Genomic DNA, 25,058 nt, shown 5'->3' with positions numbered 1-25,058 from the left:
AGCTTGTCAAGCAGGTAAACAAGTGGGAGGAGCGCATCACAGCAAAAATGTGATGACCACTTCAAGACCTCTGGAGCTGCTGCATATGGACCTCTTCGGACCCGTCGCCTATCTGAGCATAGGAGGGAGTAAGTATGGTCTAGTTATTGTTGATGACTTTTCCCGCTTCACTTGGGTGTTCTTTTTGTAGGATAAGTCTGAAACCCAAGGGATCCTCAAGCGCTTCCTCAGGAGAGCTCAAAATGAGTTTGAGCTCAAGGTGAAGAAGATAAGAAGCGACAACGGGTCCGAGTTCAAGAACCTTCAAGTGGAGGAGTTCCTTGAAGAGGAAGGGATCAAGCACGAGTTCTCCGCTCCCTACACACCACAACAAAATGGTGTGGTAGAGAGGAAGAACAGGACGCTCATCGACATGGCAAGGACGATGCTAGGAGAGTTCAAGACCCCCGAGTGCTTTTGGATGGAAGCCGTGAACACGGCTTGCCACGCCATCAACAGGGTCTACCTTCATCGCCTCCTCAAGAAGACGTCGTATGAGCTACTAACCGGTAACAAACCCAATGTATCGTACTTTCGTGTATTTGGGAGCAAGTGCTACATTCTAGTGAAGAAGGGTAGAAATTCTAAATTTGCTCCCAAAGCTGTAGAAGGGTTTTTATTAGGTTATGACTCAAATACAAAGGCGTATAGAGTCTTCAACAAATCTTCGGGTTTGATTGAAGTCTCTAGCGACATTGTATTTGATGAGACTAATGGCTCTCCAAGAGAGCAAGTTGTTGATCTTGATGATGTAGATGAAGAAGATGTTCCAACGGCCGCTATGCGCACCATGGCTATTGGTGATGTGCGACCACAGGAATACTTGGAGCAAGATCAACCTTCTTCCTCAACTATGGTGCTACCCCCAACTCAAGACGATGAACAGGTTCATCAACAGGAGACATGTGATCAAGGGGAAGCACAAGTTGATCATGTGATGGAGGAAGATGCACAACCGGCACCTCCAACCCAAGTTCGAGCGATGATTCAAAGGGATCATCCCGTCGACCAAATTCTGGGTGACATTAGCAAGGGAGTAACTACTCGATCTCGATTAGTTAATTTTTGTGAGCATTACTCCTTTGTCTCTTCTATTGAGCCTTTCAGGGTAGAAGAGGCCTTGCTAGATCCGGACTGGGTGTTGGCCATGCAAGAGGAGCTCAACAACTTCAAGAGGAATGAAGTTTGGACACTGGTGCCTCGTCTGAAGCAAAATGTTGTGGGAACCAAGTGGGTGTTCCGCAACAAACAAGACGAGCACGGGGTGGTGACGAGAAACAAGGCCCGACTTGTGGCAAAAGGTTATGCCCAAGTCGCAGGTTTGGATTTCGAGGAGACTTTTGCTCCTGTGGCTAGGCTAGAGTCTATTCGTATCTTGCTAGCATATGCCGCTCACCATTCTTTCAGGTTGTTCCAAATGGATGTGAAGAGCGCTTTCCTCAACGGGCCAATCAAGGAGGAGGTGTACGTGGAGCAACCCCCTGGCTTCAAGGATGAACGGTACCCCGACCACGTGTGTAAGCTCTCTAAGGCGCTCTATGGACTTAAGCAAGCCCCAAGAGCATGGTATGAATGCCTTAGAGATTTCTTAATTGCTAATGCTTTCAAGGTTGGGAAAGCCGATCCAACTCTTTTTACTAAGACTTTGTAATGGTGATTTGTTTGTGTGCCAAATTTATGTCGATGACATAATATTTGGTTCTACTAACCAAAAGTCTTGTGAAGAGTTTAGCAGGGTGATGACGCAGAAATTCGAGATGTTGATGATGGGCGAGTTGAACTACTGGTATCAAAGCAACTCAAGGACGACACTTTCATCTCCCAAACGAAGTACACGCAAGACTTGCTAAAGAGGTTTGGGATGAAGGACGCCAAGCCCGCAAAGACGCCGATGGGAACCGACGGACACACAGACCTCAACAAAGGAGGTAAGTCCGTTGATCAAAAAGCATACCGGTCAATGATAGGGTCTTTACTTTATTTATGTGCAAGTAGACCGGATATTATGCTTAGCGTATGCATGTGTGCTAGATTTCAATCCGATCCTAAGGAATGTCACCTAGTGGCGGTGAAGCGAATTCTTAGATATTTAGTTGCTACGCCTTGCTTCGGGCTCTGGTATCCAAAAGGGTCTACCTTTGACTTGGTTGGATACTCAGACTCCGACTATGCTGGATGTAAGGTCGATAGGAAGAGTACATCAGGGACGTGCCAATTCTTAGGAAGGTCCCTGGTGTCATGGAACTCTAAGAAACAAACCTCTGTTGCCCTATCCACCGCTGAGGCCGAGTATGTTGCCGTAGGACAGTGTTGCGCGCAACTACTTTGGATGAGGCAAACCCTCCGGGACTTTGGCTACAATCTGAGCAAAGTCCCACTCCTATGTGATAATGAGAGTGCTATCCGCATGGCGGAAAATCCTGTTGAACACAGCCGCACAAAGCACATAGACATCCGGCATCACTTTTTGAGAGACCACCAGCAAAAGGGAGATATCGAAGTGTTTCATGTTAGCACCGAGAACCAGCTCGCTGATATCTTTACCAAGCCTCTAGATGAGAAGACCTTTTGCAGGCTGCGTAGTGAGCTAAATGTCTTAGATTCGCGGAACTTGGATTGAATTGTAGCATACATGTGTTTATGCATTTGATCAGGTTCATTCTGCATTTTGTTGCTTATTGTGGTGCTCAAGTTGTACAAACACTCCCTGGACCTCACAAGTCCGTTGCAAAGTGATGCACATGTTTAGGGGGAGATGCGTTACAACTTGACTCTTTGAGACTAACCTTTTGCTTGAGTTTGCTTGATTTAGTCTCGAAGGTGGATTGAAAGGGAAAGGTAAACTTGGACCATGCAAGACTTCCACTGCACTCCGATGAGAGGGTAACTTATTCCAAGTTCATCTCTATGATCTTATTGCCTTTGTACTCTTAATTGAAGATTTTGGTGAGGCAATGGGGTTACAGGGCCAAGATTGATTCCGTTTTGGTGCTTGATGCCAAAGGGGGAGAAAATAAAGGCCAAAGCGATAAATGGATCAGCTACCACTTGAGAGATTTTGAAAATAGTAGAATAGAGTTGTTGTTTTGTCAAACTCTTTTATTGTCTCTTATTGTCTCTCTTGTCAAAAGTTGGTTTCTTGTGGGGAGAAGTGTTGATTATGGGAAATAGGGGGAGTTTTTGAAATCTTTGATCAATCTCTTTTGGAATGACTCTCTTTATGCTTCAACATTGGTGTTTGACTTAGAGATAGAGATTTGAGTTTGATTTGCAAAAACAAACCAAGTGGTGGCAAAGGATGATCCATATATGCCAAAATTGAATCAAAATAAATTTGAATTTTATTTGAGTGATATTGCACTTGTTCTAGCTGCTTTATGTTGTGTTGGCATAAATCACCAAAAAGGGGGAGATTGAAAGGGAAATGTGCCTTTGGGCCATTTCTAAGTATTATTGGTGATTGAGTGTCAACACAAGAGCTTAAATGTGAATCTATGCCCATGGATGAACAAAGTGCAAATCACAAGTAAAGGTATGTTTCTAAGCCTTAGTACATTGGTTTTGTGCACTAATATAATTGTCTAAGTGTTAGAAACAGAGAGAAGAAGAAAAGGAGAATGTTGGCTGTGTACAGCCAACAGGCTGTTTCGGTTTGGGGCACCGGACTGTCCGGTGGTGCACCGGACAGCGTCCGGTGCGCCAGGCTGCCTCGACCTGAAGACGCCGCTCTCGGGAATTTGCCGACGGCGTACGGCTATAATTCACCGGACTGTCCGGTGTGCACCGGACTGTCCGGTGAGCCAACGGTCGGCCGAGCCAACGGTCGGCCGCGGAATCTGCGCGCGACACGTGGTCTGGCCAACGGTCGGAAGGAGGCACCGGACTGTCCGGTGTGCACCGGACTGTCTGGTGCGCCAGATCTGCAACGGTCGGCAACGGTCGGCTGCGCTGTTTAAGGAAATAAATCGGGCACCGGACAGTGTCCGGTGTGCACCGGACTGTCCGGTGCGCCCGATGACAGAAGGCAAGGATGACCTTCCAAATTTGTTCTCAACGGCTCCTAGCTGCCTTGGGGCTATAAAAGGGACCCCCAGGCGCATGGAGGAGAACACCAAGCAACCTAAGAGCATTCTTGATCATCCACACTCATTCTTTGCGCATTCGTTTGTCATTCTAAGTGATTCGAGCTCCGTTCTAGTGAGAACTTTGAGATAGTCTTTTGAGCTCGATTCTTGGCCGTGTGTGTGCGCATTTTGCTGTGGATTTGTGTGTGTTGCTTCCCTCCCTTACTCCGTATTTCTTGTTGAATCTCAAGTGTAAGGGCGAGAGACTCCAAGTTGTGGAGATTCCTCGCAAACGGGAAATTGAAAGAAAAAGCATAACACTGTGGTATTCAAGTTGATCATTGGATCACTTGAGAGGAGTTGAGTGCAACTCTCGTCCGTTGGGACGCCACAACGTGGAGTAGGCAAGTGTTGTACTTGGCCGAACCACGGGATAAATCACTGTGTCTGCTCTGTGTTGAACTCCGTGTGATTATCCTATTGTGCAAGATCTTCTCTCTAGCCACTTGGCATTAACTGTGCTAACAATCAACCAAGTTTTTGTGGCTATAAGTTTGATTTTTACAGGATCACCTATTCACCCCCCTCTCTAGGTGCTCTCATGAAGGCGAGGTCGACGGGAGCTGAGGACGACGGCGGACGTCGGGACGGGGCAGAGCGCGGCGTGGCTGGCGGTGCGTCGGGGCTTGGCGGTGGCTCGTCGGGGGCACGGGCTGCGCTGGCGGGCGGGCGCCGCTACGGTGGGAGGCGATTTGAGGGCGGGGAGCGGCACGACGGAGGCGGGTGATGAGGACATCACTTCTATACATACAATAAATGGACCGATAACACGATCTCGTGCACGAGAGCTAAATCTCCACGTACGTTCTACCCTAGTCAATTGTGTTTCAGAGCTTACGCTCGGGGCTATGGATGTTTTGATGATTAGATACCTTGGAGAGGACCAGCAAGGACTTGGGAAAGGCCAAGGTGTTGAGGAGAAGCAGCAAGGGCGTCCACAACAGGAAGGAGATCAAGTCCGAGTCGGTTGCGACTCCATCTCGGATTCCACGACCAGTCTGCACTAAAATGGACGTCCAAGATGCATCCGGACTCCGATTGTGACGAACTAGATATGGTTGGAAATATAACGAGATTATCTAACCAGCCCAACTGGTTTCACCCTAAAATTCATCCGGAGTCAACGGGAATCGTCGAAACAAGTCAGCATTCAGATTCTGTTTTGGTGCTGCGACACCGTCTGTTGGGCCGTGTATCGCGTCGGAGCCCATTAGGGGCGAGTCCAGGGGTCACACACGCCCTAATACTCTATTTATTCAGTAGCCGTCGCCATATTTAGGTTTGGGTTTTGTTTAGATCAATTCTGTCATCGAACAGTGTCGTCGTCATCGACTTGTGAGACCCCATCCCGTAATCAATACAATTTTGGTTGCGTTTCTTTCCTGTTCTTGCTTGTGTTCTTGATTGCGCTTGCAGGGATAAGCCTTCGTGGCGAGGTCATTCGTGTGTCATGAGTGATAACCAACGGAGTCGTGGTGTAGTGATTGCGAGGAACCGTTCGCTCAGAGCCTTGGATCATCAACGTCGAGATCTCCACTCAATCACTACAGGAATTCACTTAATTCCCGTCGGCCTGAAACCGACGGGAATAAGCCCTAAACCGACGGGAATCCCGTCGGTTTAGGGCTTATTCCCGTCGGTTTTAGGCCGACAGGCGTCCCTTGTCGGGGATAAGGTTATCCCCGTCGGCGGCCGACGGGAATAATTAATTCCCGTCGGCTAGATAGTGGCCGACGGGAATTAAGGCTAATTCTCGTCGGTTTTCGTGGCCGACGGGAATTCACTTCTTATTCCCGTCGGTTCCCTAGGCCGACGGGAGTTATTAATTAATTCCCGTCGGCCCCACGTGGCCGACGGGAATTAACTGGGCCGACGGGAGTAAGTAGTTAATTCCCGTCGGTTCGACCATAGCCGACGAGAATTAACTGGGCCGACGGGAATTACTGTATACTGCTACAAAAACAGCACTAAATTATGTCACTATTTCTGCACACATAACATATATCAAACATAATATAAATCACATATAACAGCCACATTACAAACACATGTAGAGATACAACATCCACAAACACATGCATTTAGACATAGTGCATTTATAATTAAAACATATCACCTCAGTATGGAAGAACGGAAGTCTGCTTGGGTTCAAACATAACATCCACCAACGTCAAACAACGAGTACGACATAGTATTGAACATAACATCCATCAACGAATACGACATTTCAAACATAAGTTTAAGTGTTTAGAGATAACCACCACTTGGGTGGTTAGAGCTTTGACCGCTGCCGCCTTCACCACCAGGAGGAGGGAACGCGAAGAGCGAGTCAACAAATCCAGTCTCTACTGGTGGATCAGACCCACTGCCACCCGCTTCAGGCGTAACCTATGCAAGTTAGCAAATATCAACACGTTAAATGCAAATATCAAAAAGTATACAAGTGTATAAATTAATGGAGAGTTATCAAACGTACCCTATCTCCAGGTGCAGGTATATGTGTCGGAGGGGTGGTGAACTGTGGTGGTGGAACTGGTGTGTTTGCAAATTGGCTCCATTGTGGTGGCGGTGGAAAATTTGATGTAATGCCCTGTTGCTGCATTAACTGTTAAACACATATGTGTTACTACTGAAGATGTTGTATTGAAATATAATAATTTAGAGTTCGGATTATGTGTACTCACTTGATACATCGCTTGATTATGAGCATTGCAAGCCTCCATAAATTCGCGTTGTTGTCTCATCTCTTCACGCATCCTCATAATCTCCAACTCCTGCTCGTTCGGTCGACGAGAGCATGAGCTACGGGAAGATGAACCCGTCCTCTGAGATCTCACCGACGACGAGTCAATGAATCCGTCGAAGAGTGCGTATCTATAAGTGATTCAAAAAATGTTATTACTGCATAATCAATTTAGTGTCAACCATATAATTTTATAAGTTAGAGCTTACCGTCCATGCGCTTTGCCACCACCACTTGCGTACACCACCGAGGGATCCACCGGTTCATGGCGCCAGTCGTAGTCAGGGCCATGGCGACGAACCATCTCCTCCCCATATGCCGCCTATACATCATTCACAACCTTACAAATGCAGGAATTTATATACTTTGAACGTTTGAACTTTTGAGCCAAAACTCACCAAGCGATCCGTGGCTGTCTGGCTGCAGAGCTGGTCAGGGTTGTCCAGGTCTGGTCCTTTGTGGCCCTCCTGGTACACCTCAATGTCACTAGGCTTTTGGCCACTCGTAGCTTCCTGTATAAACAAAAAACATTCATAAGCAATCGTATTATTTGTTGATCGACATAGAAAGATCAAACTTACCATTCTTTTAGCTTTTCGTATCATGTCGTCACCGCCAAACTTGTGGTTAGGATTGGTTCCTCGACATTGTCTGTGATGCGCTGACGCTTTCTGGAAGCCTTCGGAAGCCCAATATCGACACCAAGCATAGTACGCATCAGGCACGGGCGCCATCCATGGAACCATCACCTGCACACACACAATGTTACATATTATATCAATCACAACAATAAATATAAAGGGTAAAACAAATTGAATACTAACCTCACGATATTGATCCTCAGTCAAATATATCTTTGAGGACCCTTCCTTTTTATTCAAGGGGCCTGCTTCTTCTGGATGCTTTTGAAAATACAGGTTTGTAGCCTGAATTCTCGCATAGTATATGGCATCCTTCACCAGCTTCTTTGCATTGTTTTGCAAGACACGTTCAGCGTGCCCCATGTAATCCTCTCCGTCAGGCAACCGATATCGAAGCTACAACATAAAGAATACAAATACAATGGTATAAGTCATAGATTTACCATATTAAGAAACATAACAAAAATAATAAAGAATTCATACCCAAAAGTCATTACGCACAAGTCCCTGTCTGTCGGTGTGGTTTCGTTCCTTTTTAAACTTGTACTCATCCTAGGTACTGACGAGCACGTCATCCTCGGTATCACCGTTTGACACCTTCACTATACCAGGGTAGTGAAGGCGGCAAAGAGAACCCAACGTAAGGTTAACCTGAGTGTGGTGTCCCTTGCCGTCGAAGGACAGGTCCTCCCAATTCCTGCATTACACAAAAACATTAATAATACACATAATAGTTATATGAGATAAGTTAATATATTACACTCACCGATCTCCATGTGGCATGATTAAAGTCCTATCAGCCTCTCGCTCTATCGCGTGACGAGGCTTTACTGAGTGGCTTTTTCTTGAGCGACGTGTGCGTGTCGCTGAAGAGCCTCCCGAGCCATCATCCATCGGGTTGTCAGCCTGTTCGCCCTGTTGGCCCCACTGGTCCCACGCCTGTTGCTGCTCTCTCTGGTGGTCCCACTGGTCCCATGGCTGGTGATGTTGTGCGGCCTGGTCCCATGTCCCGTGCTCCACCTCCTCATTGTGCTCCACCTCCTCATTGTGCTGCTCAGCCTCATTGTGCTGCTCCTCCTCAATGTGCTGCTCCTCAGTGTGCTGCTCATCCTGGTACATACAACTCAAGATTTATTTGTAAATATGTAAATAAATTTATTTGTACAAGATATGTTACCTCATCTCCATGTACCGCGCTCAACAGCTCTCGACGTCTGCTGCTGCTCGAAGAACTGCCCTGAAAAAGGCCCAGGCCCTTGAACAACCCTTTCACTGACTTCTTTGATTTTGGCGGCATCCTGCATAAAAAATAAGAAATTATTCATTAGTGCATCAAAAATGACATAATACTTAAAATATAAACAAATGAAATAACAAAACAACTTTACTTGTTAAATATCATCAAAATTAGGATCTATTTGTTCTCTTCTATGCAGAGGTCGCCATGTAACTTTTCTCCTAACAGGTTGTCTTCTTCGCCTCTCGGGAAAAGTTAAGTCGTTAACGTCTGTGACTAGTGAATCTAATGCCGGTGCAGGATCAATATGAAAACTAGTTGGCAACTCTTCTTCTTGAAACACCTCATCAACCTGCTCAAGGTGACCAATTTGATATTCGTCCTCACCAGGAGTGTATAGGCGTTCGCGGGGATTTACATTGTACACAACCCTCCATTTAGACAACTTTTTGCATGGATATGTCGAGAAATAAACTTGGTCTGCTTGATGGGCAAGGATATACATGTCGTGTCCTTGAAGCAATTTCTCAGGTTGGATCTGTGTCATCCCAAATTCGGTTCTATAATACTTCGGGTCATACCATTTACACTCAAAGAAAACTAGCGCTAAAGGCTTATTTCCAGCAAATGTAATCTCGATTATATTTTTGATTTTCCCGTAATAGCAGGCTTCGTGTCCTTCCATGTCGGTTGCCCTAGTAACGACTCCACTATTTTGAGTGGCGGCCATAGGATGACTTGATTCAAAAATGCTTGAACGAAAGCGATATCCATTGACATCGTAACGTCCATAGCTTTTGGCAGTTACACTTCCAATAGATAACTGACGTAAGTCATCATTCAAATTCATTTCCTCCCCAAACTGTCAATCATGCCACAAAGCATTAGCAAATTCTGTAATATTAGTTAAATGAAATTAGTTCTCGGAGCCACATAATTAAGACTTACACGGTCCCGAAGCCACATAATGAAATTAGGTCGCCCATGCATACCATCGCGTCGCAATTTGTCTATGTCTCTCGCTGTTGGCCTACCGAGACACCTCATGTTTTGTTCATCAAACTCGCTGTCAAATATTATTGTATGACATGAGTTATTTGATAACATAAACTAATTCACATATGAACAGTTTAAGAAAACAAGTCTTACACAAAGTCTTACACAAAGTATTACTCTTGCCTTATTGCCCACCATTGCTCTAAGCTTCTTTAATGCTCTTTCTATATGAAACATCCACCTATATTGAACAGGACCACCGACCTTAGCCTCATATGGAAGATGTATAAAGAGATGCTGCATAGGATTGAAGAAACCCGGTGGAAATATTTTTTCCAATTTGCACAAAAGCACCGGTGCCTCTTTCTCCAGCTGTTCCATCACATCTCTTCTGATTTCTTTAGCACACAACTGTCTGTAGAAATAGCTAACTTCAGCTAACGTTTTCCACACAGCTTCGGAAATGTACCCACGAAACATTACAGGCATGAGCCTCTCCATAATTATGTGGAAGTCATGGCTCTTCAGTCCATTCATCTTCATTGTCTTCAAGTTCACATATCTTCTAAAACCAGCGGCATAACCATCGGGGAATTTAATATCCTTCATCCACTTCATCACTTCTCTCTGTTGCTTAGATTTCAGACAATAGTCAGCTTTTGGTTTGCCTCCGTTTTCTCTAAGCACTTGGGTTGGACGATCACATATCACTGCTAAGTCCATGCGTGCCTTGTCATTGTCTTTCGTTTTATCAGGGAAATCCATGCATGTATTTATGAGGGCTTGGCAAAAGTTACTCTCTTGATGCATGACGTCGATGTTGTGCATCAAAATCAATGACTTAGCATAAGGAAGCTCCCACAAGCCACATATGTGAGTCCAGTTATGCTCCTCACCAAAACCTTGATACCTTTTACCACTCTCGTCTAGGACAAGTTTCATATGCTCTTCTGTAATTTCTATCCCACTACGTCGCTTGGGCGGTCCCTTCGTGACAATGGTGCCCTTCCTAAATTCCTTTCTCTGCCTTCTGAAGGGGTGATTGAAGGGTAGAAAACATCTATGGCAATCAAAGTAACATATCTTGCCACTAGCACTAAGACGAAAACAATCTGTATCTTTAGCACAATAAGGACACGTCAATCTACCATGCACGCTCCATCCAGAGAAAATACCATACGCCATAAAATCATGAACCGAGAACAGATATGCAACACGAAGATTGAATTTCTGCTTCTTGAAGCAGTCATAGGCTTCCACACCTTGCCATAGCTTCTTTAACTCTTCAATCAGTGGTTGAAGCATCACATTGAGGCGTACGCCAGGATGCTCAGGCCCAGGTATAAATAGACATAGGAACATAAACTCATATTTCATGCAAAGAGCAGGTGGAAGGTTGTACGGTATGGCAATGACAGGCCAACATGAATACGACGCAGCGGTCATATTGAACGGCGTGAAACCATCAGTTGCCAAGCCGATACGAACGTTTCTTGCATCGCTGGCAAAATCTGGATCAAATTTGTCATGTGCCTTCCATGCATCACCATCTGACGGGTGCACCATTAACCCATCTTGTCTGTCCATACAATCTTTATGCCACCTCATGTGCATAGCGGTCTTCCTCGAGAGAAACAAACGTTTCACTCTAGGAGTGAGAGGCATGTACCGAAGCTATTTATGTGCAACCTTTGTCACCACCTTCTCCCCATCTTCATTTACAAGCTCCACGTACCTTGACTTCCCACATTTTAAGCATTTTTGTTCTCTGCCATGTTCCTTCCAAAAAAGCATACAGTTGTCTTGGCAAACATCAATCTTCTCATACTCCATACCAAGACCTTCAAGCAATTTTTTGGACTGGTACATGTCTTTGGGCATCTTGTGACCCGTAGGAAGAACCTCGCTAATCAAATCCACAAGCTCCTTGTAACAATTAATTGAAAATGCAAATTTTGACTTGATTGACATCAGTCGGGTCACGAATTCGAGGACGGTCACGTCAGTGTGCCCGTGAAGAGGCTCTTCTGACGCTTTGAGTAGGTCGAAGAACTTCTGAACCTCCGGTGTAGGTGAATCATGATGATCTGGTGCCAGTTCAGGCTGCAGATCCTCAAGCATCTGGTCCATCCTATCAACATCATCTTCACCGTCATCAACTTCTACTTCTGCTGCTCGTTCAGCATCTTCACCGTGGAGATACCAGACCTTATAGCCTGACACGAAACCATGCGAGCACAGGTGTAGTGTGACCTGCCTCTTGGTGTGGCTCGTCATATTTCTATATTTATTGCATGGACACCTAATATTATCTATTTGTGACAAAGCAGCTGCATGGTCCAGAAATATTTGCGTCTTGGCAAACCATTCACTAGTGTGACACCCACCCTTCTTGAAACCTTCATACATCCAATCACGTCTATCACCCATTATTGCGGCTGTGTACGAGTAAAGAGTGTGTGTGAGACAATCACGTTTCTACACGTCACACACATATATACATACATATATACATCTATAGGTAAGTAGTAAAACTATATATATACATAAATAATTATATATACACATAAATAACATCAAATTAATCAATATCGAAACATTCATACATCCTAATATTATAAGTTAAATCTAATCAATAAATAACATCAAATTTAACAATTCAATAGTATAAGTTAAATCTACTATAAGAATACAATAAATAATTACCTAACATGAAGCCACACATGTGATATTAAATTAACTATAATCACACTCTAATCACATGTGTTATTAAATTAATACTAATCACATGAAAGTTAACTCCCGTCGGCCATAAAAAACCGACGAAAATAAACATGTACACACATAATTAACATTCACAATCCAATGCATTAACATGTACACACATAATTACTCACGTGGGTGTTCGGAGATGCGGTCGGGGGCGGAGGCGGCGCTTGGACGCGGCGGCGGCGCTCGAGGAGGCAGCGACGACGCTCCGAGAGACCCGACGGTGATGTGGGCGGTGTGGGGCACGACGGAGATGAGCGAGGGCGGGCACGGCCGCGACGGACGGGCGGGCGCGCGGCGGGGACGGGCGGCCGGGCTCGCGGCGGCGCTGACGGGCGCGCGGCGGTGGGGCGGCTGGGCGCTCGGCGCCGCGAGCGGACGGGCGGCGGACGGGCGACGCCGGGGCGCCCGGGTGCGCGGCGTCGGGCTCCGAGGGGCGGCGTCGGGCTCGGCCGGGAAGGCACGCCGGCGGGGAGAAGCGGCGGCGGTTAGAGGCGGCGGCGACAATAGGCAGGCGGCGGCGGCGTAGGAAGAAACAGAGAAGAAATGAGCCCGCGCGGGCGAACCCGCGCTCATAAATGCCTAATCCCCGTCGGCCTGCGCTTTGGCCGACGGGAATTAAGTAATCCCCGTCGGCCTATTTACTGGCTGACGGGAGTTAAGTTAACTCCCGTCGGCCTCCTCTGTGGCCGACGGGCGTTACGTTATTCCCGTCGGCTTCAGTGTAGCCGACGGGAGTTACATTATCCCCGTCGGCTTTTTCCCTGGCCGACGGGAATTATCCTGGCCGACGGGAATCATTAGGATTCCTGTAGTGAATCAAGTTATCGTATCTCACGGAAGATCGGACTGCGTCTACTATTAATTGGTATCAAATTTCTAGGTTGCCTATGAGGTATAATCCTACCTTTAGATTAGTTTTGTTTCGTCCCATAGTCCACAAAAAGTCAAAAAAATTACGATCAGTTTATTCCGAGCTAAAATCATCACCTTAGCCTTTGCACAATTCAGTTTTAGAGTCCGCAGTTCTGAGTTTGTGTCTAGTTGAGTTTGGTTGCTGGATTAGATTTGTTTTAGTTCAGTTTGATTCTGTCCATCCGCTTTCATCCTACAAAACCGACCCTATCTATAAAACAAATCATATCTCTAAAACTGGCCCTATCCACAAAACAGATCCTATCTCTACAACCGACCATATCCATAAAACAGATCCTATCTCTAAAACGACCATATCCACAAAACAGATCCTGTATCTAAACCAACCATATCCACAAAACAAATCCTATCTCTAAAACCAACCCTGTGCTCCATAGCCGCCGCTACGGTTCCTGCCGATTTGTGCCTTTGAAAACCATAACTTGAGGTACCTTCCATAAAACGGGCATAACTTTTCGCTCGGTGCTCCGTTTGAGCTTAATTTTTTACAGCGGATTCCTGACTCCATTCTGGGGTGACCCAAACTGGCCTTTGGCCTGTTTGGTTCGGTCAAAAAATTCAAAAAATCGGGAAGATAATTAAAAAAAAATTATTTAAGTGTTTTCAGGAATTTCAGAGATCATTTGTGAATTTCTCTAGGCCACAATACAACTCTGTTTCATGTGAAATTTTGTGTGCTTCCATCCTTTGTGATTTTGGATCAGTGATAAAAAAAATTCAGAATATTTCGAGCTCTTTTGCTGGTACTCCTTTAGAAACACGCCTTAGATTTCTACTAGTGCTGAACAATCTGCTCTATTTACAGAACTGCCATTTCTACTAGATACTTGTACCTCCTTTCTTGTGCTTTGGTCCAACTGTTCTATTACATTTTCTAGGCCAGCAACTAGGACGAGTACTTGGAACACTTATTCAGCATTGCTATCTGTTACTGACTTGTGTGCCACATATATATATTTAGTCAGCCTTCCTATAGCTCCAGCTTTCTCTCGAGCAGAACATGTACTCCTTTGCAATCGCACCCACGCTCGTTGGACAGTCACATCGGTCACCGTTTGCCACCTGCAGTGCTGGTAAGAACCTCGTAAGAGCGGGGTAAGACGCTTCATAATTTGTATTCCACCACCTCCACCATCAACCTGAGAGATAGTTGTAGGGTTCACATTGTTTGTTGCCTTTTTGTCTCTGTTTTGTGCTAACAATGACATGACCAAAGAATCAAATAGACAAGGACAAGGGGCCTAAGCTTAACGACGATGAGTGTGTCTCTCAGATGGAATTGAAGGAGATGATGTGCGCGATGACTGAAGCTTTTAAAAAATACCAGGACTCTGCGGCGACATCGTATGAGCAGCTTGATCGACGAGTTGATGAACTTGTTACATGCATGGACGTACTGGAGGCTCGTCCTCGACCACCAACTCCAGCCCCAGCTCACTCTCTTGTGGACGACGATGATGACGACGATGTGTATGCACCGCTGCGACAATGCCTTGCACGTAATTGACAAGGTATGGGAGGTAATGGTAGACGTCATCATCATAATCCTAAACCAGATTATGATCCATTTGCTAAGATTAAGTTCTCTATTCCACCGTTCATGGGTTCTTATGATGCTGAAGCTTACTTAGACTGGGAGATGATGGTAGAACAAAAATTTAATTCCCATCTTGTTCCTAAGCAGCATAGGGTTAGACAAGCCACTAGTGAATTTAGAGATTTTGCTATCATTTAGTGGAATGAACTTGTTAACACACGTGCTGCACCATAAACATGGAATGCGTTAAAAGAGGAGATGCGAGCTCACTTTGTTCCCCCTTCTTATAGACGTGATCTTCGAAAAAATTGCTACGCTTAGATCAGGGAGACATGTCGGTACAGGAATACTACCAAGAGCTTCAGAAAGGTATGCTACGATGTGGGGTAGTTGAGGATCCGGAGGATCAAATGGTTAGGTTTTGTGGGGGATTGAGGCGGGAGATTCAGGATATTGTTGATTATAAAGAATATCATTCTATACAACGCTTGTTCCAGCTTTCTATGTTGGCAGAAAAAGAATTACAGGGTCGTCAACAGCGGAGGAGCAGCACTTTCGTGCCACACCAGCCACCGGCGCTAGCCAAGGCGTCATCCTCTTCGGGCGTACGGACGTCCACATCTTCCTCCACCAGCGGCACACGCAGCACCGCACCTTCGGCATCACAGGGACACAACAACAGCAAGTCCTTGGTGTCTTCGGGTGTTGCAGCAAAACCTACTACGACCACCTCTTCCACAGACCGCTCCTCCGACATCAAGTGCCACCGCTGCCAGGGACTTGGCCATATTCAGCGAGATTGCCCCAGCAAACGGGCATACATTGCTACTAGTGATGGTGGGTATGTTAGTGCTTCTGATGTTGAAGATGAAGATACTATTGGAGATAACATTGCAGAGACTTATGATGGTGATGAAGAGGTTCTTGGTACAACAGCGACTGAGACCTATAAGGCCTTAATTGTGCAACGAGCTTTGAGTGCCATGGCTAGTGACGACGACAACAGACAGTGCCACAACCTCTTCAATATGTTCCTCATCATCAAGGACTGCCGTATACATACATCATTGATGGTGGTAGCTGCAACAACTTGGTGAACATTGAGTTGGTCAAGAAGCTTGGCTTGACCACACGAGAGCATCCCCACCCTTATCACATTCAATGGTTTAACAACAACGGTAAGTTCAAGGTAATAGAAACAACAAGGGTGCATTTTCTATTGGCTCTTATCATGACTTTGCTGATTTCGATGTGGTGAGTATGGATGCTTGCTCTCTTTTACTGGGACGTCCTTGGGAGTTTGATACTGATGCTATTCACCATGGTAGATCTAATAAATATACTTTCATGCATAAGGGAAAGAAAATTGTGTTGCTTCCTATGACTCCCACTGAAATGGTCCACTTAGAACATGAGAAAAAGATTAATGCTAAGCAAAAAGGTGTTTTGAACTCTGAAAATCAGCAACCTAATAAGTTAAAAACTCCTACTTTGCTAGCCACTAAATCTGATCTTGATGAGTTACATGCCTCTGTTGGACTTTGCTATGCCTTAGTGTGCAAAAATGTTTTCTATTCTATTGATGATACGTCTATTGCTTTGCCACCGGCTATTGCTAACCTTTTGCGAGAGTATATAGATGTGTTTCCCTCTGAGATACCCCCTGGATTACCACCTGAGTTGCCTCCAGATTTTTGGGTTAGTTCCACCTTTAACATTTCAGATTTGAAGCTATATATGGGTGACGAAGATGAGATCAAGTCGAGGACGACTCTAATTCAAGAGGAGGAGGACGATGAGGACATCACTTCTATACATACAATGAATGGACCGATAACACGATCTCGTGCACGACAACTAAATCTCCAGGTACGTTCTACCCTAGTCAATTGTGTTTCAGAGCTTACGCTTGGGGCCATGGATGTTTTGATGATTAGGTACCTTGGAGAGGACCAACAAGGACTTGGGAAAGGCCAAGGTGTTGAGGAGAAGCAGCAAGGGCGTCCACAACAGGAAGGAGATCAAGTCCGAGTCGGCTGCGACTCCATCCCGGGTTCCAGGACTAGTCTACACTAAAATGGACGCCCAAGATGCATCCGGACTCCGATTGCGATGGACTGGATATGGTTGGAAAGATAACGAGATTATCTAACCAACCCAACTGGTTCCACCGTAAAATTCATCCGGAGTCAACAGGAATCATCGAAACAAGTCAGCATTCAGATTCTGTTTTGGTGATGCGACACCGTCTGTTGGGCCGTTGGGCCGTGTATCGCGTCGGAGCCCATTAGGGGCGAGTCCAGCGGTCACGCACGCCCTAGTACTCTATTTATTCAGCAGCCGCCGCCATATTTAGGTTTGGGTTTTGCTTAGATCAATTCTGTCATCGAACAGTGTCACCGTCATCGGCTTGTGAGACCCCATCCCGTAATCAATACAATTTTGGTTGTGTTTCTTTCCTGTTCTTGCTTGTGTTCTTGATTGCGCTTGCAGGGATAAGCCTTCGTGACGAGGTCATTCGTGTGTCACGAGTGATAACCAACGGAGCCGTGGTGTAGTGATTGCGAGGAACCTTTCGTTTGGAGCCTTGGATCATCAATGTCGAGATCTCCACTCAATCAAGTTATCGTATCTCACGGAAGATTGGGCTGCGTCTACTATCAGCGGGGGCCGGCGCTGCGTGGCCGACGGGGGGCAGGGTGCGGCGCGACGGAGCGACGGCGGACGCGAGACAAGAGAGAGAGAAGAAACAGAGAACAGAGAAGAAGGAACCGGACGTTTTTAAATACTTAATTTTCGACGGCAGGCGTGGCCGCCGAAAATAAGCAGGTATTTTCGGCGGCTGTGTTAGAAGCCACCAAAAATACGCTTATTTTCGGCGGCTGTGTTAGCGGCCGCCGAAAATAAGCTTATTTTCGGCGGCCTGCTCCTGCTGTCGAAAATACCTGCTTATTTTCGGCGGCCAAGCCCTGGCCGCCGAAAATAAATACGACCGTCGAAAATGGCATACAGTGCTGTTGTGGGCGACACAGACGGTGCCCAAGAGGAGTTGACCGGCGTGCCGCTATTTTCGGAGGCCCTGTGCGAAATATCTGAAATCGACCTAATTTTAATATAGAAAAATAATAGATAATAATATATATCACAATATAAATTATATGTACTAAGTTGTACTAATTACATATTCTTTGTTTAAAAAGCAAGCATTATTCTGTGATGTTCTTGTACTAATTTTATCAAGCATTTCACTCTCAATTTCTATTATAACCAATGCATTCAGCCTTTCTTGTTTAATCGTAGAACGTAACTATGATTTCAATAGCTTTAATTTTGAAAACGTTCGCATACAACGGTCACAAAAATGGTCAACAAAACTTTATATGTAATAGTTGTATTTGGAAAATAATTATGTTGTTTTAAAAAATTGAGAATATCAAGTGGACCCATATTTTCATGTGGAATAAGATCTTGAAGAAAACTAATAAATAGGTTGTTTGCATCAATATCAGATTGTCCATCTCTTTTTTATGCAACCTAAGGATTATGACAATAGGATTTTAGTCTCTCCTCCACATGTAGATGATTCCCTCGAAGACGAGTTGCCTCTAGGACCTGGCATTTGTATATTTATATACTACTGACCCACGTCGGTCTAGCTCTGAGTTACAAGTGTAGGATTTGGAAGAACAATGTGCACCACTTGGGTTTTAGAGTCGAGATGCTGCCTGACGCCGTCTGTTCAGCTACCTCAAATAATTTAGCCTAGAATACCTTAAATTGAGAGGAAGAACATGCGACCGATACGTGTCTCCCAAATATTGTACATTTACATGCAGTGGATTACAATCCCAATCTGCAAAAAAGGCAAAACGAATATTACAATGCCAATCTGGAAAAAAATTCCAACTTTTGAACTGGACATGTATACGGCGGCGAGCGAGTGACAACGGTCGAATATCTCCTGTTCATGGTGTTGTGCATGCCAAGGACCTCCGTCATAACGGCCTCGTCGGCGACCGCATGCCACAACAAACGGTTGAAGGCAACGGTGGATAGGTTGACCTGCGAAAAGGTGGCGGCGGCGCAGACAGTGCTCAGGAGGAGTTGACCACGAGTCCATTATCGGCGAGGCCGTGGAGTGAGAGTGACTCGGACCACCGCTGCGCGATCTTCTGGGTGAGCAACGATAAGAGCGCGTGGAATCCGAAACGGATGGTGCTTTTTACAAAAAGAATGTGGCATCGTCAGATGTTAGATGGAATCTATTTCCATTATAAAAAACTATTGGATCTTAGATGGAATCTATTTTCATTATAAAAAACCGTCGGATGGAATCTAAAATGGGCAAGCAGGCAGCGAGTATAGCGTCCATCGCGTGGGCAACACCAGCTAACGGATAAACAAAAATGAGCCGCGCGCATGGGCAGCCCACCGGACACGTCGCTCTCCTGCTTGCATTCCCCAGCCTATATATAAAGGCTAGCCGCGCGCAGCCCCTGACCTGGACACGTCGCTCTCCTGCTTGCATTCTCCAGCCACCCAGTACCCACCCGACATTGCGAGGCACTCTCGCTGACCCTGCGTCATCCAGACTCCAGAGTTCTTCAATAGATCGAGACGATGGTGTGTTCTGTCCTGACGCCGTCTACTCCTCCGAGCGTATGCTGCCGTGCGACGGAGCTGTCCGCGTCGGCGCGGCCGTATCAGCCGGGTAGCGTCATCTTGGTGAAGTGGTCACCGCCGCCTCGTGGATGGTTTAAGTTGAACTTTGACGGATCTGTTTATCACGATGGATCAGCGAGAGCTAGCGTCGGCGGCGTCATCCGCGACAGCGCCGGCCGCGTCGTGCTCGCGTTCGCCGAGCCGACGGAGCACTCCACGGTCGGCATCGTCGAGGCGCGGGCGATGATCCGCGGTCTCCGCTTGGCGCTCGGCCTCTGCCTGCAGCGGCTGGTGGTCGAGGGAGATGATCTCGTGCTGGTGCAACTGCTCCGTGGCGAGGAGACGCAGACACGGATCCCTGCAGCCTTGCATGAGGAGATCCTCTACCTGCTTCGCTGCTTCTCCGGATGCGACGTGAGACACGTGTATCGTGAGGGAAATCAGGTGGCGCATACCCTCTGCCGGCAGGCCTACCATTGCCCGGGAGTGTGGGAAGGAATGTTGCCGTCGTCGATCGTCTTGCGCAAGGTCGAAGAAGACTGCCGTGGTGTCTTGCACGAGCGTGCTGTGGTGGCCCGATGAGGCGATGATCGACGAAAGAAGTCATCCGGTGTTCCTGCTGACGGCTGACGTAATGCTACGATGGTGGTTTGATGATCGGCGAAACAAGTCCCGTGCAAGTTGCATGGGCGACCTTTTGGAGAATACAGGCCCAAGAACGAGGACGGAACAGCAGAACGATCGAACGACGAAGGACCGGCAGCCGCGCCAAGAACCAGATGCTGCAAGAAAATACAGGCGATGATCGAACGAAGGGGGAGGATGCTTTGGACAGATCTGTTTGTTTGCTTTTCCTTGTGTCCAAACTAAACAAGCGTTGATGTATTGATGTTGAATGAATTACTCCATATGCGACGTGTTGTATCCTCTGCAGAAATAAGCTGTCGTAACTCTATTATTCCCTGCCGTTTCACCAACCACCGCTAGTTCACTCCCTCAGGCAGGCATCGATGGCATTGTTTGACAAGATTGACTGTATTTGAAACCCTGCCAAAGACTACCTCCAAAATGGATTGAATTGAATCAGCTGCTAGTTGAATACATCTCTGATCTAAAAATGTTTATTTACAACAAAGAATTTCATCAGCTCTCTATCAACAATCCCTGACAAAATTTTGGCGTCCTTGGGGAGGGGAGCTAGGAGCATGAAAGGAAGTTAAAAGTAGTAAAACAATGTTGGAATGCTGTCCGTTAGATATGCAGTTGTGTAGGAGCAAAATCGCCAGCATTTACAGCTGAATTGCTTCCTTCCCACTAGTTCAATGAGTTCGTCTCGAGCTTGATTTCTTATCCCGTGCTCGCTTCCGTGATAACTTCTTGGTTGCAGAAGCCTTCCATGGTTCCCTTGCTGCATTTTCTGGAAGCATCTTTCTAGGTTGGAAGCGCGCGATGGGAGACCGCTGGGGAGGCCATCTTCGTAAGGCAGACTGCCTCTGTTCCAACAGTTCTCGGTGGTACGACTGTAAAGTAAGAATGGTGCAAGAAAAAAAAGAGAAGTAATCAATAATAGACAAAACAGAATAGGTGGTTACTCGTTCTGTAATAAACGTGCCATCACAAAGAATGTGCTGTTTTCCCTAGTTCTATGGTCCATCAGCAATGTATATCACAGCAAAACAGCACACAGAAAATCAGTGGCAATAAATCGAACAAAAAAAAACTGAAAATACCTGAACAACAAAATCACGCCTTTCACAATCCAGGAACATGTCTGCAGTCCAATTAACTCGCCACCTTATTTTATCCCTAACTGTGCTGAAGCTTAGCTGATCTCTGGACGTGAAGCGGTCAACTTCATTGAACCAAAGGCATGTAAACAAGTTTGTTATGGGGATATGTTCCCTAATTATCACACAGCCCTCCGGGACGTCTGTCAATCAGAGTATACTGATATCAGGCAGGTAAACAGTGTTAGAAATATTAACTAGAAAGCATGGCGCGCCGTCGCCGCTCTCGCGCCGCTATCGCTGGGAGACCATGCGCTACTTATGGGCTTGGGTCTCCGTATTTTTTCTTAGCCTTTTGGCTTAATTAAATTGTAATATTTGTTCTTACGTATCATTGTAACACATGTACATTGTACTAGTGTACTCCTATAATCCTCATGCATCGTTGCAGTGCCCGAACACTGTATCAATGTACTACTATAATCCATCTGTCCGAAATACAGAAGGCAATACAGAAATGTGAAAATACAGAAGGCAATACAGAAATGTGAAAAAATACGGAGACCCAATCCCATAAGTAGCGCATGGTCTCTCAGAGAGAGCGGCACGCCATGCTTTCTAGTTTGGTTCTAATGTGAGTTCTAAACTACTGATTATATTTCACATATATGTACCATAAAACCAAGATTAACAGAGTCCTCTCAAATCAGTTAACTCTATCAACCCCCTTGAGTAAATGCCAATATTTTTCTACGTGGCTCTACTCCTCTCTTTTATAGCGCTGGGGAGGAGAGGGCGATACATGCCTGCTAGATAGTGGGCCCTCCTCGGCAGAGGCTCAACAACTCCTTTCATATCGTAGATGTGGAGTCATACTCATACTCAGTGGAATAACTTTGTCATGACACATGGTTGAACATGTCTTGCTATAATGGTGATATGTCCTGCCATAGAGGTAGGTTTGACTTATCATATTTGTAGGTACTAGAGTTCATGTGGTCAGCTACGATATAGTTGGTAAATGGTGTAGCACCTTGTACCATATAATTCTTGCTAGTATGTTGGCATGTCAAGGCATGGCTATAGGGGTAATGGCACGTATTGAATAGTGGTCTCGAGTATGCTTGTTTGTCTGTGTAATGGATAAAATGTACCTTCTTGACCACATGTCATCCATCTCATTTTATACGATGTCGATCCTTATCTAGACAACCAGTATCACGTGCCTATCTGGAGTAGCGATGTACAGGGTACAAGGGGCATACTTTCTAGGGTTGTCCTACCTTGGGGTTAGAGCCAGTCATATTCCTTACTCTACATGTACTCCCATTCTTAGTCGAGCTTTATTTCCCACTTGAAGGGCCTCGAGATCTAGACATTGGTTAGGGGTTGCGAGGTCAGGAGCCTCAAAGGTCTAATGGCCCCTTAGGGTTGACCAAGAGAGCCCCAAAAGTATAAGGGTGCCCTGAAGTCTAAAGCCTAGGGTCTGGAGAGCCCTAGGGGCAGGGTCTTGTCCATTATATTATTACAAACATTGGAGGCTTAGAGAGCCTCAGAGGTATGGATAAAAAACTCAGGTCCCAATGCGATGGACCCTTACCTTAGCTATAGTTAAGGAAGGCACTAGGGCATTGGGGCCCTAAGGGCACATGGCTGGAGTTAGCTCGGTCCCAATGAATTCTTCTTATGACTTCTTATGAGAACTTTATAAGTCATCTTAACAACATTCAAGGGTATAGCCTTCCCAGAATGTTGACACATACCATTAACACTTTTCCTCACCAAACCAAGTTAGACGAAGAATGAGATACTATCGTGTGATGTAAAAAAGGATAATCTTAACAATACATGTGTTGTATGCAAACGATGGTTCTAAGACATTTCAAATGTCTTTATTTTCACCATCAATCATATTAACAATTGTGTGAGATGGAATGGTAACAGTACACATAACTCAGATGTATTGCTTTTTTAAACCTAACAGGGGCAAGTTCTGCAAGTACTCAAGAGAGAAAGTGAAGTGATCCCTTGCCTCAATGGTGATTCTAAATGGTATGGACAAACAAGTTATGTGATTATAATAACAACTACCATACTTGAACCAGTATTTGTAAAAGTCGTCTGGAGGATGTGAATAGGCGAAACCTAAAATTTATCACTTAAAAACAAATACTTGATCCCAATTAGTGGTTAGAACAAGATGTAAGTTAATCGGATGAAGAGACAAGTTAAATATTGCAATGTGTTGCTCTTTTTAATGTGTGGAATGTACTTGGAAGCAACACTAAGAGATTTGAGTGAAGATAAATACAATAGAACTTAGGGGAAGAAAGAAAACAAATTGCAAACAATCAAACACAAAGACATGGCAATTTGTTTTGCCAGAGTTCGATTTCCCAACGAAACCAATGTATCTGTTGAGGAGTCCCAAAGGTCCAGGTCTCTTTCAACCCTCTCATGTGATTCCAAAGATCAAACTTGAGTCCTCTCTCTTTTTTAATGGGTTCAAGGCTCTCCACACGCTTGGAGGATCTTGATTGCTTTACAATCTCAATGGTAGTAATAACTCCAAGCTCAATGATCACACGATTGAAGCGCCCCAATCCTCTGGGACTCAAATGTGATACAATTACTAGTCCCAGGAGGCTAGTAAACACATTTATACATCAGATGATACCAAATCTGCTTAAACGAGACAAACCTACAAAGGTGGCGAACAACTTTAAGAGTTGGTCCACAACTCGGGACATATCATCAGAGTGGGGCTGAAGCAGCCCGATATACGCAGTGAAGCAAATCAGCGGTCCAACAGCCACAGGCAAGGTTGGGAACAGTCGTAACTCTTACCCGATCTCCTTTTTCTGAAAAACAACAAATAAGCAAGGGTGAGTACAAACGTACTCAGCAGCCCACCTTCACCCGCGGAATGAGGAAATCAGATATAATGCATGGAATATGTGGAGCTCAGGAAATTTTGCAGAAACATCAATATTTTATGCAGGGTTGTTTTGAAAAACATTTTGTATTTTTGCAAAGCGCATCCTCTCCAAAAGGAGCAGGAAGTTTTTCAATGTTAGAACAAAATCCCCTGGACTAAACCATCCAGGTATCTCAGCAGTTTCCCACTGGTTTTCCTTTTCAAAAACAGCTACTGGACTTCCCGTCCACCATAGCTCACGGCTCAACCGCCGAACCTTTTTAGAAACCACTTTTCTCAAAAGCATCTCTTTTTTTGGAAAACAAAACATTAATTGCCATACCATACCAGACTCGTCCATTCCTGTGGACACATACTATTCGAATAGGTTTTCAAACTCTGCGCAGAGGTGTACACTTTACCCACTAGTCCGGCTCTGCGATCTCATGATCAATGAGATCCGAATCCGAATCTCTTTCTTTCCTCGCACGTCCTAACCTTAACGGTTATCCGGAAAGAGTCAGGCTACCGCCATGTCCAAACCGGACAAAACTTTCCCCCTCCTTATCCTCCCGGTGCTCCCCAGCCTTCATAACCCTGGGGTTGGACCGTACGAGTTCAGATTGAGTGACTGCCCACACAGTCTCGAGTGGTTGTACTTGTCATGAGTACAGGTAGTGAAAGATGACAAACCGGTCCTTATACGAGGGGACAATCCTTCTGCTCACGC

General features: G+C 45.6%; 1 protein-coding gene across 1 annotated transcript; it reads right to left on the bottom strand.

Moving 5' to 3' along the window:
• Positions 1-20,884: 20,884 nt before the first annotated feature.
• On the bottom strand, positions 20,885-21,661 carry LOC103633241 (uncharacterized). Its single transcript, XM_008654938.2, has 2 exons — positions 21,415-21,661; positions 20,885-21,204 (listed from the first exon to the last, which is right to left on the bottom strand). Exons 1-2 carry the CDS (start codon positions 21,451-21,453, stop codon positions 21,004-21,006), a joined length of 240 nt encoding a protein of 79 aa, XP_008653160.1. The 5' UTR covers positions 21,454-21,661; the 3' UTR covers positions 20,885-21,003.
• Between the last annotated feature and the right edge of the window lie 3,397 nt (positions 21,662-25,058).

This window comes from Zea mays, chromosome 7 (assembly GCF_902167145.1).
Source record: "Zea mays cultivar B73 chromosome 7, Zm-B73-REFERENCE-NAM-5.0, whole genome shotgun sequence".
NCBI lineage: Eukaryota > Viridiplantae > Streptophyta > Magnoliopsida > Poales > Poaceae > Zea > Zea mays.
The sequence above is the reverse complement of the archived record's forward strand: the minus strand, read 5'-3'. Positions and strand labels throughout refer to the sequence as shown.

Coding starts and splice junctions, on each gene's coding strand:
- LOC103633241 (XM_008654938.2), bottom strand. CDS start 21,453: ATGTTCCTGGATTGTGAAAGGCGTGATTTTGTTGTTCAG. Junction 21,205..21,414: donor GGCGTGATTTTGTTGTTCAG/GTATTTTCAGTT, acceptor CTTACTTTACAG/TCGTACCACCGAGAACTGTT.